At 32.2% G+C, this 15,807-nt stretch overlaps 1 protein-coding gene across 1 annotated transcript in view; it reads right to left on the bottom strand.

Annotated features, from left to right (window-relative positions):
• Positions 1–15,807, bottom strand: part of LOC128175483 (uncharacterized) — an 86,667-nt gene that overhangs the window by 13,529 nt on the left and 57,331 nt on the right. The window contains exons 75-109 of the mRNA XM_052841121.1: positions 15,530–15,633; positions 15,084–15,230; positions 14,733–14,779; positions 14,522–14,641; positions 14,252–14,295; positions 14,055–14,158; positions 13,722–13,883; positions 13,495–13,567; positions 13,243–13,361; positions 10,221–10,373; positions 10,068–10,129; positions 9,864–9,980; positions 8,614–8,651; positions 8,335–8,447; positions 8,106–8,252; positions 7,568–7,643; positions 7,378–7,481; positions 7,088–7,234; positions 4,296–4,345; positions 4,056–4,172; positions 3,679–3,722; positions 3,484–3,587; positions 2,981–3,142; positions 2,756–2,828; positions 2,538–2,656; positions 2,199–2,351; positions 2,047–2,108; positions 1,832–1,948; positions 1,703–1,740; positions 1,472–1,584; positions 1,052–1,201; positions 880–955; positions 690–793; positions 300–446; positions 68–117 (exon numbers count right to left, since the gene is read on the bottom strand). Coding sequence (XP_052697081.1) covers positions 68–117; positions 300–446; positions 690–793; positions 880–955; positions 1,052–1,201; positions 1,472–1,584; positions 1,703–1,740; positions 1,832–1,948; positions 2,047–2,108; positions 2,199–2,351; positions 2,538–2,656; positions 2,756–2,828; positions 2,981–3,142; positions 3,484–3,587; positions 3,679–3,722; positions 4,056–4,172; positions 4,296–4,345; positions 7,088–7,234; positions 7,378–7,481; positions 7,568–7,643; positions 8,106–8,252; positions 8,335–8,447; positions 8,614–8,651; positions 9,864–9,980; positions 10,068–10,129; positions 10,221–10,373; positions 13,243–13,361; positions 13,495–13,567; positions 13,722–13,883; positions 14,055–14,158; positions 14,252–14,295; positions 14,522–14,641; positions 14,733–14,779; positions 15,084–15,230; positions 15,530–15,633 — 3,556 coding nt within the window. The remainder of the gene's footprint in view (positions 1–67; positions 118–299; positions 447–689; positions 794–879; positions 956–1,051; positions 1,202–1,471; positions 1,585–1,702; positions 1,741–1,831; positions 1,949–2,046; positions 2,109–2,198; positions 2,352–2,537; positions 2,657–2,755; positions 2,829–2,980; positions 3,143–3,483; positions 3,588–3,678; positions 3,723–4,055; positions 4,173–4,295; positions 4,346–7,087; positions 7,235–7,377; positions 7,482–7,567; positions 7,644–8,105; positions 8,253–8,334; positions 8,448–8,613; positions 8,652–9,863; positions 9,981–10,067; positions 10,130–10,220; positions 10,374–13,242; positions 13,362–13,494; positions 13,568–13,721; positions 13,884–14,054; positions 14,159–14,251; positions 14,296–14,521; positions 14,642–14,732; positions 14,780–15,083; positions 15,231–15,529; positions 15,634–15,807) is intronic.

Below are 15,807 nucleotides of genomic sequence, written 5' to 3'. Positions count from 1 at the left end.
ATTATGTAAGATAACCATTACCTTCGAGTTTGGATCTCATAATGTTTTTAGTAAAGGTTGTACTTACTGGTCATATTTGTCACTGAATTAACAACGATGCATCTTCCATATGTAGATCTGATTTAATATATGGAACGCAATTTAATGACTTTAAATTGATTCAACTTAAATCATTCAGTAATTAAATGTTAAAATCAGATTTTTATTTTATATGCACATTAATCAATATAAAAGTGTAAATTAATAATTTCAGTCTTAATTTTTAATAATGGTTTTAATATATTTTAAGATTGAAATACCCAGTAATATCCACGCAAAGTTGTTTAGTTTCTCCATGTTTTGCTATTGTCGCGATGTCAGTTACACACAAATCTGAGTCAAAAGCCGATACATCTGTTGTTACGACTGCTGTATCAGGTATTCTCGGATTTAATCGGGGAGTTAGGCTAAAATAAATATCCACGCATTTTAAAACCATCTTAATTGTTTAAGTCTTTTTCCTTATTTGGATATCAAAACAAAAAGTTGATGTAACCATCTTTACTTATTTGGAAATCATATAATTTATAATGATTTTGTTGTAAAACAATCAGTGTAAAAAATTATTGTAAATGAAATCTTCAGATGAGAAAATCAAAAAACAACAATGTATATCGATTAAAAATGACTCGACTTTGTTTATAAAGTACCATGTGCCATTGTTGTCTTTTGTTGTATGCACAAGCACGTGACATGTAGTGTTCTCTAAACATTTGACAGAAGACGTATCTGGCAATGTTGGCTCCTGTATTTTCTGTACAATGAAGAATTAGAAAAATATTTTTTTTTATTTTGACCAAACACGTATAAAAAAAAAGCAGCGTAATTCCTCTGACTTACGAAATGATTCGAAGTGGACAAGGTTGTAACAGGTGATGTAAAGTTTACTTTGAAGCATATTTCATCACCCTTTTCTCTGCAAAAATAAAAAGCAGCATTCGATACTAGCGTTATTTATATATAGTTATCACAATCAATAACTTCATAAAGACTGAGTTTTCAGTTCACTCACCCTTTGTCATCGATGTGAGAACAAACTGTATGAAGACCTGAGGAACCTGTTATCTGTATATTGGTTTGATACGTATTGTTCTTTTTTCCCGGAAAGTGGACAGTCTCTATAGGTTGACTGACCAGCGAGTTGTCAGAATCTACATTTGGACTAAAGTGAAATAAAATTTTTCATGTTAAATATGTCTATGAAGTATATATTATTAAATTTAATTTTTTTTTTCAATTAAAGGTATTATTTAACGTTGCATAATCACGTTTGTGAACATTTGTTTCCAAAAATAAAATTTTAAATAATTCTAACTTTATCAGACAAAATCTCACTTTATTCAAAGTCTCTCTTTATTCAGACTTCACTTTATTTATTTTTAAAATTTTTTATTGAGCACATACTTAGTACAACTAATTGGAATAAACATACATTTTCCCTGACTTTCCTTTGATGATCAAAGGTATGTTACATTTGGCGCCAGCAGGACACTGAATGACGTCAGGAATAGCTGTGTCCGTGAATATAGGTTTTGTTGAAGGTTGCTACATAGGTTAAAAATTTTTAAATATTTGGTTGTTTTATGTAAATTGAAATAAAAAGCAAGAACAAGTCATGTAGAAGCAGACTTTTAAAGGAAAGAAAATACAACATAAAACTTACTGGTGTCGGTCCTGGGGCAGTAGGAAGAACATTGACATCTGAAAATAAGTCAGAATGAAACAGTTTATAGTTTGCAATTTCTTTTTATGTAAACGAATCACATTTGTGTGAAAATAATTTTATACTAACTTGATTCACATTTTGCATCATTGAAACCTATTGGACAAATGCAAGTCGATGATTGAGAAGAAGGATCAGCTTCACATTTTCCCTCGTTTTGACAATGCATCTCCTGGCAAGGACCACCTTCCATGAAATGATATTCAAAAGTAAGCTAAATTCTGGTCTATTTATATATAAAGGCATAATTTACAAATGTACATGTGTACATCTAAAACGCTTACCAAATGTTTTATTGCTACTAGTGACCACTTGTATGAAATAACATCTCAAGTCTCCAGATTTGCTAAAATAAATAAGGAAGTTACGAAACTTGGGTAAAAAAATGCACACATAATACACATGTACGTATAGAATTTATTTATTAATAACAAACCCTTGGTCTTCGACTTTGATACAAATTGTGTGGTTTCCAGGAATTTCCGGTTTTACTGATAAATCAACATGGCATGTGGAACCTTGAACATTTTGTGAATGGAATGCATGGATATTGGATATCGATGAAGATACAGTGTTAATAACCTCAGGACTGAAATTCAAGCAAAAATCATCACACAATAGTGAGATAAATCTTAAACATTTTTTCTGCATTTAAAATTGTAGGAATATTGATTTAAAACAAATCAGGATTTCGTAAAACATAGAAAGAGAAATTTTGTCAAAAGAAGGTATAATTAAAATGTTTTAATATATATTTTTAAAGTTTGACACTTACCAGTTATTTGAGCCATGAGCTGGTTTTGTGTAGAGAGAAATATGACAGCCTTCTTTGCTAAATTCACACTGAAGTACAGTACCATTGGGAAATGACGGATGTGTAATTTCTGGGGAATTCTGTTTTTAAAAAAAACAAAAAATCTAAAAAAATACCATTTTTTTAAGAATTAGAATATAATGATTCCGTGTATCAAAGGATCTATTATAAAGACTTACAGGGGATGGTGTCGATACTGCTGGCTGGGTTTCATTATGAACAACCACCTTGAGGCAAACTTCATCCACGTTTCTGTTTCAAATTGAATGTACAAAATAATTACCAGCCAAATAAATACACCGATTTCAGTTACTGCATATGGAAGTTTAAGTACAAAGTAAAACTAAAATCGATTGTAACAAAACCGTATTTTCTAAGGAATAAAATAATCGTATGTAACTCACGTTTTTGAGTTCCGGGTTTGGAAACACACGTTTCTATTTCCTAGAGACGATGGTGTAATGTGAAAGTGCGCTATCGTTTGATTTACAGGATTAGTTTGATGTTTCAATTCTGTTAAACCAGGGTTAATACCTTTGTCTACATGTCCAAACAGAATTGAACTTCTGCAGAAAAAAATATATAATTTTATTTAGATTGCCAAGATTACGATAATTAAAACTCAGTCAAAATGAAAAATCAAAAAAATTTAAATCTAGAAAAAAATTTCATTGTCAAACAATATTGTGGGTCTTTTAAGAAATTGGGTTTTAAAGGATGCAAAGAATATTATCATAACATAATTTATCTATAATTTGATCGGGTTTTAGCAATTCTTATCAATAATATTCTACGAATCTAGAAATGTAAGATTATTTACTATTCGGTATATCTAGAATTAATAAGTAAAAAAGTAAGAATATAGGTCAGTTAATGTTTATTCAGCATATTAAATATCATTTCATACTGATTGATGGGAGTCCCATTCACTGGAAATGCTATTGAACAGTCTTCTTTCAATCGACACGTGATCTCTTTTGGCAGCATTGTATCGACGAATTTCGGAGATTCCTAGAAGAAATTAAAACAATCATTATTTAGTGGAATTTCAGGTTTAAAAAAGGATTGCATTGAAACAAGAATGTACGAATTTTTTATTTACATTTGTTGAGTCGTTTGTCAGCCGAGGTATTGGAACAGGATTTGCTAGGATGAAAAATAATCACATGCTCAGTACTAAAATCTTTAAAATATTCGCAAAACGGAAAGATCTGCGAAATATGATAATACAAAATCTTAACATAATTTTTTTTTTAATTTTGTTAATATCCTTATAAATAGCTAATGAAAATATATAGTCCGTGTTTTAAACAAAGCGCTTCCCCCAGACAATACCAGAGAGGGAAAGTCTAAAATGAAAATATTTTGTCTTTTTTATTCAATCTTTATAACATCTTAGATGTACCTTTTACGCAAAGTTAGAAACTAATCCAATTGCAATATATATATCAAACATCATTTTCAATGTAATACACTAACCCGAGTTTTCACAGTGGTCTCCTTTGAATCCTAGTTTGCAGATGCAAATAAACCCATTTTTGTCCGATGATTTGCAATAACCATTTCCGTAACACGGGTTACTGTTACAGCTGGATTCTAAAAGTATATTCTAAAACTAGCATGATGTTGCAAATCATTCTACTTTAATTCATGTACATCTTAAACATTATGGAAAGTCATTTTAAAATGAAGGTATTAAAACGTATTTTGTCAACTCACTTGTCATATTTCTCACTGAGTTCACTATGATGCATCTTTTATAAGAAGAACTAAAAAATAAAAAAACAAGAGGCCCATGGTGCCACATCGCTCACCTGAGCAACAATGGGCGTTCAAAAGATATTGTGCCATATGGTCCCTCGGTAGAATAACAACAAATAAATATTGTCAAGTATTCGAATTTTACACTTATTTTGGCATACACGTAATCTTTGACATTGTACCTTCATGAAATACTATTTTTTACCAGAATAAGAAAATCCTACGCAAGATATAAAACTAAACATTTGGTAGGGGTACACTGTTAAGTTGTAAGCTTCCAATTCCCTATATTTTCGTTCTGCCCCCCCCCCCCCACTTTGTAAAGCGATCAAAATATATGAGAGCATATAGGTACATTTTTTTTTTCATCAACTACTTACTTATTATTGTATTTAAAAAAAATATATAATAGTTATTGTATTTTATTTAAAAAATCCTACATGTATAAATGTGAAGAAGAAAATTGTACCTCAATGTGCTCAATTCCTCAAATTAAAACATTCAAAAATTTAATTTGTCTTCTCCATTATAATTAAATGACTGTTATTTACATCGCGTACAAACCAGGATAATTTTCCGCTGTGATATTTTCTTAGGAATAGCGATAATTATTTTATCCCCATAACAGAAATGTGTCAGAACTATGGAAACTGTTTTAAAGATGTCGTTTTTATTTACTCGTGTCTGAAAAACTATCAAAATTGATGTAGATTTCACATTATTTATTGTATAATGAGGGGGCCCCAGAGAGTAGGTATATACAGAATATCATTCTTTTATTTTGTTTGTACAAGTATTTAACATACTCTAATTCATATAGAATTTCTAATGTTCAACCAAAATTTCAGCGTCAATCGTAGAATTATAAGCAAGATACAGAGCTCACAGTTTCCCTAGGTTTGAGTCATATTTTGTTGACATGAGTTTATTACATTCAGCTTAAGATTTTTAACTTGGTATTTCCTATTCAGCATTTAAAATGGAAAAAAAGAATGACCTAAGATTTTCAATTCTTTTATTCACTCAAGACCAGTTCATTGGTATTTAAGGTTTAAAATCAGTTTATACAAATGTACACAAAAACAGTCAAGGATCACATGTACAGTAAGAGTAATAATGACGAAAAAAGGTTAAGTTTACAATACAATAAGTTGTTAAAATTGGTTTCTGGAAGAACAGACTTTGAAAGTTTTCTTCATAATAAATATTGATTATTTTTTACTTTTTTAATCTTTAGTTTTTAAGATCTGTGTACAAACATAGAATTGTGAGCAAATCTCTGTATCTTGCTTATAATTCGAAGCTTAACACTCAAATGTGGTTAGTAAATAGAAATTGTAAACAATTAAACACAAGAAACATGCATGCACTATAACAAATAAAGAACACAATTTATTTTTTCGAAATGAATCATATATATACATGTATATATATACCTACATATTTCCTTCAGCGATATCAAACTCTATTTAAACTGAATAAACTCGAGAAAATGTCGAGCATCGATCTCAACAAAACCTATTGCATTAATCTACCATTACGCAAAAGATAATGCCGAATTACCGATAGAATGAATTGTATTTCAGTACTTTTTTGATACATCAGATTTTGCTTAATTTGCGCAGGTAAACAGTTAACTGTTTGATTTACCGAAGTCTCTGTTTGAATTGATACGTAATAATCACGAAATACGAGAGTTCCCAGGTTAAATTACAAAGCATAAATAATGAAAACGAAACGAAAATCAGAACAAGCTAACACCAACGTCATGTGTGAAATCTGTCAACGCATTGAAATATTTAGCCTCAATTTACTTCACAAAATCGGCACCAATATATTTTGCATGTTTCAAAAATTTCCCTTCATACGCGAACTGTTGCATAACAAGCAAATTCATCATAGTCAGATCGACCCTTTTTCGTATAATGTCATGGCTGCTTTAAACAAAGAACCTCGTTTTAGAAGTATGGAATACGAGTCTTGGTAAAATGAGTATGCAAACCCGGGCCGTGCCAAAATAAAAGCCGGGGCAGATCGGCAATCATCAATTCCAAATACGCATTATTTTGCGGCAATATTTACAGCGAATACAAATATTACTGGTCCATCAAATATCCTGAAATTTTAATGAGATTGGCAGATTAATAACTGCCAATCTTTTGTTTTGACCAGGCCAAGTCTTGCCTACCCATTTTACCGGATGCCGAACCGAACCGAAGCTGAAACACGCCTTTCCTTTATCATTATTTTCGTAATAACTCAGATTTGAAACAGAATTAGACCCTAATTTTTGCAATTTATATTTTCCTTCTCATAAGGATAATTTATGCTAAACTACGTTGAATTGAACTCAGTAGTTCTTGAGAAGAAGATTTTTAAAAATGCACCCCCCTTTTTCTACAGTTTCAAGGTTTTCTCCGCTTTGAATACAGATCGGACTTTTATTTCTGCAATTTATATTCGCCATCCCATAAGGATGCTTTGTGCCAAATTTGGTTGAAATTGGAATTGCGGTTTTAGAGAAGAAGTTCAAAATGTAAAAAGTTTACAGACGGACGGACGGACGGACAGACAGACGGACAGACGGACGACGGACAAAATGTGATCAGAATAGCTCACTTGAGCTTTCAGCTCAGGTGAGCTAAAAATAACTAAAGTAGTTAATGCGTAAAATACTTATCATTTTCAAAGTAAAATAAAGGTAACAAAAAATGTATTTGGATTGACTAAGAATATTTTGGTTATTTTACCCTGTCACGTGCACACATAATTTCTTTGTTTCGCTTGGCTTGACAATTGTTGCAATGTCGGTAACGCATAAGTTTGGCTCAAACTGCGTTTCATCTGTTGTTAAAACTGCCATACCAGGTGACAACGGAGAGAGCATGGGAACCAAACTTCAAATAACAAAACTTATTTTTTACATTGCTGAATACAATTTTATGTGTTAGGTATGGACATTTAGAAAGAGATTTTTTCAACCATTCATAAATATTTGTAAAAAATTTAAAGATATGTTTGTGCCTTTGTTAAATATTACCATTTGCCATTACTGTCTTTTGTTGTGTGTACAAGCACGTGACACGTAGTGTTCTCTAAACACTTAACAGACGACATATCGGGTATTGTCGGTTCCTCTATTTTCTGAAAAATTCATTTAAAAGGGTCAAAACTATTTTCAAAACTAGTTTTTAAGAAAATTCAATGACAATCTTAACAACTAGACTTACTGGTGGATTTGCGTACGACAGTGTTGAAACCGGTGATGTAAAGTTGACTTTAAAGCATATTTCATCGCCCTTTTCTCTGTATTTTTAAGCAAAATATTTCAAGCATAAAATAAATTAAACAAAAAAGAATAAAAACAATATATAAATAGTGCCTGTTTTGGAGGGAACAGTTGAAATTGACACCCCGAGAAAATCATTGTCAACCGACGCGAAGCGGAGGTTGACAATGGTTTTCGAGGAATGTCAATTTCAACTGTTATCCTCCCAAACAGGCACTATTTATTTTGTTATACTGAATGTCTTAATTTTTAAGAAATTTTACTGCTTTTATATAGGAATAACGTGAATTCTACAGCGAACCGTACGCGCATAATTTTCGCGCATGTAACAATTTTTAATGTTACCCGTTGCTAAGTGCGTTGCTAATGCTGAGGGTAATAGAAAGGATTATGAACTGCGTCTTAACCAATCAGATTTCAGTATTTAACATGAAAGTATTACAATATAAAATACATTTTCTTGTTCGAAATAAACCTACCCACTATCAACAATGTGAGTGCATACTGTATGAAGTCCCGTTGTACCCGTAACCTTAATGTTGGTTTGATACGTAGAGTTCTTTCCTGGATAATGGACAGTGAGCATAGGCCGACTAATCAACAGACTGTCTGTACCAACGTGTGGGCTAGAGGAAACAAATGTGTACATATTAAGAACCAGTAAGTTTTGATATTTTAAAGTTTCGATAAAATCCGAGTTATGGTTACATCTTTCCTGGCTCTCCTCGGATAATGAGCGGTACTCCACATGTAGAACCAGAAGGACAATGGATAATGTCAGGTATTGCTGTATCCGTAAATGTTGGTTTTGTGATTGGTAGCTGGAGAAAAGTACACATTTATTGATTAATTAAACGGCATTTTGTTCAAATAATTATGTAAATTTAAAGCAACGTGAGAATGATGTTAAAAAGTATGTTAATTTGCAACAATGAAAAAGTTTAGTGTAGTGAACTACAAGACACATCACTAGTATATAATTCTTACCACTGTTGATCCTGGGATGGGCGGAGAAAGACTGACATCTACAACAAATCATAACATTACCCAAACAACACACAATGGTAAGAATAGGCATGCAACATTTTTTAAAGTAATAGTAAATGGTCGCCTGGATAAACAAGGATTTTACACTTTAACACTAACGTTAAGTTGCTTTTTTAATTTTTTTTTACAGAAGAGTTAAAGTGATATCAAAGATATTTTCTTTTTTTGGGAGTTGATTTTAATCAACTCTCCTACGCAGTTACTCTGGCAAACCGAAAGTGAAACAGAGTTTGGACCTAAGCACAAATCATCACCGCTGACAAGACTTAGTTCTTGATAGTAATAGAAAAATTCAAAGTAATGTATGCTAAAGCATTGTATTTCAAGGAAACTTATCAATAAACACTTTGAAAATAGTCAGATTTTATATGATACGAACAACTAAGATATTTATAGAGTCTCATGTTTTCCTACGCCAGAGGTTAATATAGCCTCGTTCAACCAAACGCTCGGCTATCTCCGTAAATCTCCGACAAGCAGAAATGCTCTCTTGCTTGTCGGAGATTAACGGAGACAGCCGAGCGTCTGGTTGAACGAGACTAGAGTTCGATATAAAAAATGCTTGGATCAATACAATTTTTAGAATTGCTTCGATTATTTATACATAGTTTGAAATCTATCTTTAAATATTACACAACATGATTCATATGCATGGGGTTTCTCGAAATTCTTTTCGGAAAAGTCTAAAATTCATATAATTAAAAAGTGCGTAACTCAATTACAGACCAGAAACTAATTGCCATGCAAGATAAGTTGATTTTAAAATTAATGATAATCCATAAAATCAACTCCCGTAAGTACTTCAGTACTTTGATTTTAATATCTTTGCACTCGTTGACCGTGCACAATATTTGGAATTACACAACAGCGCGCACCACTGACGAAAATATTTTTCAAGTGTTTAATGTTTTTTAAATACTTGAAAACTAGCAATTTGTTGCCATATGTTTCGTTGTACAATATCACTTACATGACGTCTTATCTAAAAATTTTGGGCTGTTGGATAAAAACAATGATATAACAGGATATACTTTTTACATCTAAATCTGTGCAAGGTAAAAATAAAATGTTATCCAGTTATTCTAGAGGGTTATTATTTATTCTTTAATAACACATTTTGCACGATAAAATTCGACTGTTGGCTGTTTTGGCGTTATGCGTAATTGATCATGGATTTTCAAAATACAAACTTGATAGACAATTTTCATCTGGATATCCTATAGGACAAATGCATGTTGCAGAATTGGAAACAGGATCTGCTTCACACTTTCCATTGTTGTAGCAATGTTTTTGCTGACATGGGCCTCCTTTCAAGAAATATGGAAAACATAAAAATTACGTTTATCTTCTGCAAAATAATGTGGTTTTGACAAAAATTATGACAAAGAACTTACCAAACGTTTCATTGCCAGGAGTAACAACTTGGATTTTATAACACCTTGTGTCTCCATCATTGCTAAAAAGCGCCAGAATTGTATATATAATTGCAATTTAATAATTGTAAACACAATGAAAACAATCGTCAAGTGATAAATCTCTTCACAAACCTTTGATCTTTGGATTTTACACATAGAGTGTGATTTCCCGGTTTATTTGGTTTTATCGAAAGATCCACATGACATAATGGACCATGTGGATTTTCTGAGGTAAACGCAAAAACATTGGAAAGGGAAGATGGTGCTGATTCTTGCACCTCGGGGCTGAAATAAATATAATTATCATCTAAAAGTAAGTAAAGAAAGTAAATGACCGTCTTCATGACAAAACAATTTCGCTCTGAATAATTATGTTAAGTAAAACAAGAGGCCCAGGGGCCACATCGCTCACCTGAGCAACAATTACCTTAATTCTGATCAAATTAGCATTACAGATCTTGACAACTGAGTACAGTAGATCTTGCTAAAAAAATTGAAAATCTGCCAATTTTTATCAACCTCTTATTTTTTGGTAAATACCAAGCCCCTTTTGTTGTTGTACCTGTAAGAAGATTTTTCTCTATTCCTATATACCCCCCCCCCCCATTTCATGGCCCCATTTTTCTCTAGGGAATCATGGTTTCATCAGACTTAAATCTGCATAACCTTTGCTTTCACACTAAGAACTGAGTTTTGAACCGAACACTTTCCCAGAATAGTTTTAAAGATTTTCTCTTTATATTCCTATGTAAAAATTCAAACCGCCATCACGGTCCCGCCCTTCCACTAGGGACTGTGATTTTGCAAACTTGAATTTACACTACCCGAGGATGCCTCTACACAAGTTTAAACCCTTTCTTGCCAAAAATTCTTTAAAAAGAAGATTTTTAAAGATTTTCTCTATATATTCCTAAGTAAAAATTCACACCCCATTGTGGCCTCACCCTACCTCTGGACTATTATTTAAACAATTTAAACTTGAATCTATATGATCTGGGGATGCTTCCACTCAAATTTGGGCTTTCCTGGCCTAATAGTTTTGAGAAGAAGACTTTTAAAGATTTTCTCTATCTATAAAAATTCATCCCCCATTGTGACCCCGCCCTACCCCCAGGGACCATGATTTGAACAAACTTGAATCTACACTTCCTAAGGATGGTTACATGCCAATTTGAGATTTCTTGGCCAAATATTTTTGAGAAGAAGATTTTTAAAAGATGCCCTCTATATATTCCTATATAAAACTTGATCCCCCAATTGTGGCCCCACCCTACCCCCGGGGACCATGATTTGAACAAATTTGAATCCATACTATCTGAGGATGCTTTCATTTCAATTTGAGCTTTTCTGGCCTAATAGTTTTTGAGAAGATTTTTAAAGATTTTCTCTTATGTAAAACATGATCCCCCTATTGTGGCCCCTACCCCCGGGGACCATGATTTGAACAAACTTGAATCTACACTATCTGAGGATGCTTCCACTCAAATTTGAGCTTTCCTGGCCTAATAGTTTTTGAGAAGAAGACTTTAGCTCAGGTGAGCTAAAAAAGGTTAAGTTTACAATACAATAAGTTGTTAAACTTGGTGTCTGGAAGAAGAGACTTTGAAAATTTTCTTAATAAATATAGACAATTTTTTTCCTTTTTTAATCTTTAGTTTTTAAGATCTGTGTACAAACATAGAATTGTGAGCAAATATCTGTATCTTGCTTATAATTCGAAGCTTAACACTCAAATATGGTTAGTAAATAGAAATTGTAAACAATTAAAACACAAGAAACATGCACTATAACAAATAAAGAACACAATTTATTTTTTCGAAATGAATCATATATATACATGTACATGTACATACCTACATATTTCCGACAGCGATATCAAACTCTATTTAAACTGAATAAACTCGAGAAAATGCCGAGCATCTCAACAAAACCTATTGCATTAATCTACCATTACGCAAAATATAATGCCGAATTACCGATAGAATGAATTGTATTTCAGTACTTTTTTGATACATCAGATTTTGCTTAATTTGCTCAGGTAAACAGTTAACTGTTTGATTTACCGAAGTCTCTGTTTGATTTGATACGTAAAAATCACGAAAGACAGACAATAGTTCCTAGGTTACAAAGCATAAATATTGAAAACGAAACGAAAATCAGAACAAGCTAACACCAACGTCATGTGTGAAAACTGTCAACGCATTGAAATATTTCGCCTCAATTTACTTCACAAAATCGGCACCAATATATTTTGCATGTTTCAAAAATTTCCCTTCATTCGCGAACTGTTGCACAACAAGCAAATTCATCATAGTCAGATCGACCCTTTTTCGTATAATGTCATGGCTGCTTTAAACAAAGAACCTCGTTTTAGATGTATGGAATACGAGTCTTGGTAAAATGGGTACGCAAACCCGGGCCGTGGCAAAATAAAAGCCGGGGCAGATCGGCAATCGTCAATTCCAAATACGCATTATTTTGCAGCAATATTTTAAGCAAATACAAATATACTGGTCCATCAAATATCCTGAAATTTTAATGAGATTGGCAGATTAATAACTGCCAATCTTTTGTTTTGCCCAGGCCAAGTCTTGTCTACCCATTTTACCGGATGCCGAATCCGAAGCTATTAAAAAACACGCTTTTCCTTTGTTATTTTTTTTTTCGTAATAACTCAGATTTGAAACAGAATTAGACCTTAATTTTTGCAATTTATATTTTCCTTCCCATAAGGATAATTTATGCTAAACTACGTTGAATTGGAATCAGTAGTTCTTGAGAAGAAGATTTTTTAAAATGCACCCCCCTTTTTCTACAGTTTCAAGGTTTTCTCCGCTTTGAATACAGATCGGACTTTTATTTCTGCAATTTATATTCGCCCTCCCATAAGGATGCTTTGTGCCAAATTTGGTTGAAATTGGATAAGCGGTTTTAGAGAAGAAGTTCAAAATGTAAAAAGTTTACAGACGGACAGACAGACGGACGGACAGACGGACGGACGGACGGACAGACGGACGACGGACAAAAAGTGATCAGAATAGCTCACTTGAGCTTTCAGCTCAGGTGAGCTAAAAAAATGAAAATATCAGTCGTGAATAAACCAATGGTATCTTTATAAAAATCAAACAATTCAATTTAAAATCTTTGAACAGACCATTTGCTGGAACCTTGCACTGGTTTTGTGTACAGAGGAATGTGACAGCTCCTTTCACCAAATACACACTGAAGAACAGTTCCATTAGGCAGTGAAGGTGCTGCAATTTCTGGGGAGATCTGTTAAAATGCATTACTGCTCATATTTGTTCAGTTCTAATACCATTAAATGTCAAACAAACTAAAAATAAAGCTTTTGGTGACAATTTACAAATATTATTTGTTTTCTTATTTTTAAGCATTATAAACGTACCTGGTTTGGCGTTGCTGTTGTTGTTAGAGATGCATTCCGAATCACTACTTTGAGGCAGATTTCGTCAGTATTTCTATTATCAACAAGATATCCAACATGATAAAACTAATGAAATAAGATACATATTTTATTGATGCCAGTGGTTAAACTGGCAAATAAAATTTCAGAAATTCCTACCGTTAACACAAAGTAAAAATCAACAATGTTTAATATTAAAAGAAACTCACTTCCTAAAGTCACTGGTCTGAAAACACACGTGTTTGTTCCCCGAGCTGATAGGCGTCATATGGAATTGTGCGATGGTCTGATTCAAAGGACTTGTTATATTTTCAAGCGTTATTGTTCCAGGAATGACGCCCTTATCCAAGTGTCCAAATAAAACAGAACTCCTTGAAAGTTATGAAAAACAACAAGTACTTAAATACATCTATTTTCGACTGCCAAAAAAACCTCATTTTACAATAAGAAATCAAACATCATCTTTAACTTTTAGCAAATTAAAAAACGAAAGAAAAATTTGCAACATTTTAAGAAAAATGTTTCATCAATTGTTCACATACTGGTTGAGATGATGTCCGGAAATCGGAAAGCTAATCGTACAGTCCTGGGATGTATAACATATCACTTCCTTCGGCAACATCGTATCAACAAATGCTGGACTTGGCTGAAAGCAACATTTTGTTATGTAGAATTATATACCTTTTCACAATTATTAAATTGATAAAGTCAGATATAAATATGTAAATATAATGCTTACTGATGTCGTTGTTGTATTTCGTCTTGGTATGGGTATTGGGTCAACTGAGTAAATCAAATAAGTACACATACTGTTCATTTAAAGCAAAGCTATGTATTTAATAAGTTAAGGTACTGGTCACACAACAAATAATTGAAGCTCATTAATTACAATTAGCATAATATAATTACAATTGATCACAGAACTCCAGGTTTTGACGTAACTGAGTCAATTGGATTACTGATGTCTTCCATTAACATTTTTGTAGGAACAGTAAGAATAATTTTATACCTTTTGTTTCACACGTTTTTCCCTCCCATCCAGTGATACAGACACACGAGTACGTGATATAATCAGTAGTTTGACAAATTCCACTCCCATGACATGGGTTGGGATTACATGGTGATGAACCTAATACATTACAAATACATGTAAAGACACTCAAGCGTAAATAAACTAGTATTTATCTATTTTTAAAAAAAAATTCATATATTTTACAAACTTGTTAGGTTTTTCACTGGATTTACATCAATGCATCGTTTGTCAGTACTGTAAATAAAATATTAAAGAAACTTTAAAAAGAAATAATATTGTTCCATGTCTGTAATTGACTGTTAAGTGACTATATAGTAGAACAGGTTTGTAAAGGTCATAAATATTTACTGGGGTATCATAAACATTGTCTTATCTTTTAATATCTTAACCTTATATTAAGAGCCATAAGTTCATTTATTTATATTTCTCGACAACGTGTAAATAATTTGCATTTAAAAAGCAATTGATGAATTATCAAGCACAGAAAGGTTCAAAATATTCCAAAATAAAACTCATGGGAAATAAGATAAAAAACAACCTGGACGTTTCTAGACAAATGGTTTTCTGTCCCACTGGTCTAGCCACAGTTGCAACATCTGTCACACACAGTGATTGGTTAAACGTTGTTTGTTCTGTGCTTAAAACTATAGTTCCGCTTGTCACCACTGATTGATGAGGAACTACGCTATAAAATTATTATAAAAAAAGAAATAAGTTCTTAAGTGAAAATTTATTTGTTTTTTATCTAACATGTTAATGGTAAAACATTTTAACTCATTTTACTCACTCAATACGGTTATGACTATCCTTTTGAACGTTTAAATGCCAATGCATTCACATTGAAAGAAAAATAAAAACAACAAACTAAAATACTCGGGAAAATATAAACTATGAATCTTTATTTTTTTCTTTTGACAGTTAACTTTTTAACGAGTTTTTAAATTTCTAAAAGAAATATGACAGTTTTTGACTTTCTGTACTTACCAGCTACCATTTGCTGCCTTAATTGTATGAAATAGCAGGTGACAAACTTGATTTTCTAAACACTTTACAGATGACTGATCCGGAATTGTAGGTTCTGTGATAATCTGAAATACAAAACAACAATTACATGTATAAATCTCTAACATATGAATTAAAAAGGTTGCACAGACAAAAATGAAAACTTGCTAAATTTTACAACTACGTACGTAATTAATGTATCATAGCACTTAACATTACAATTAACATTCACTAATAACATCAATGTATGAAACAAATCA

This window comes from Crassostrea angulata, chromosome 3 (genome assembly GCF_025612915.1).
Source record: "Crassostrea angulata isolate pt1a10 chromosome 3, ASM2561291v2, whole genome shotgun sequence".
In the NCBI taxonomy this organism is placed as follows: Eukaryota; Metazoa; Mollusca; class Bivalvia; order Ostreida; family Ostreidae; genus Magallana; species Magallana angulata.
The sequence above is the reverse complement of the archived record's forward strand: the minus strand, read 5'-3'. Positions and strand labels throughout refer to the sequence as shown.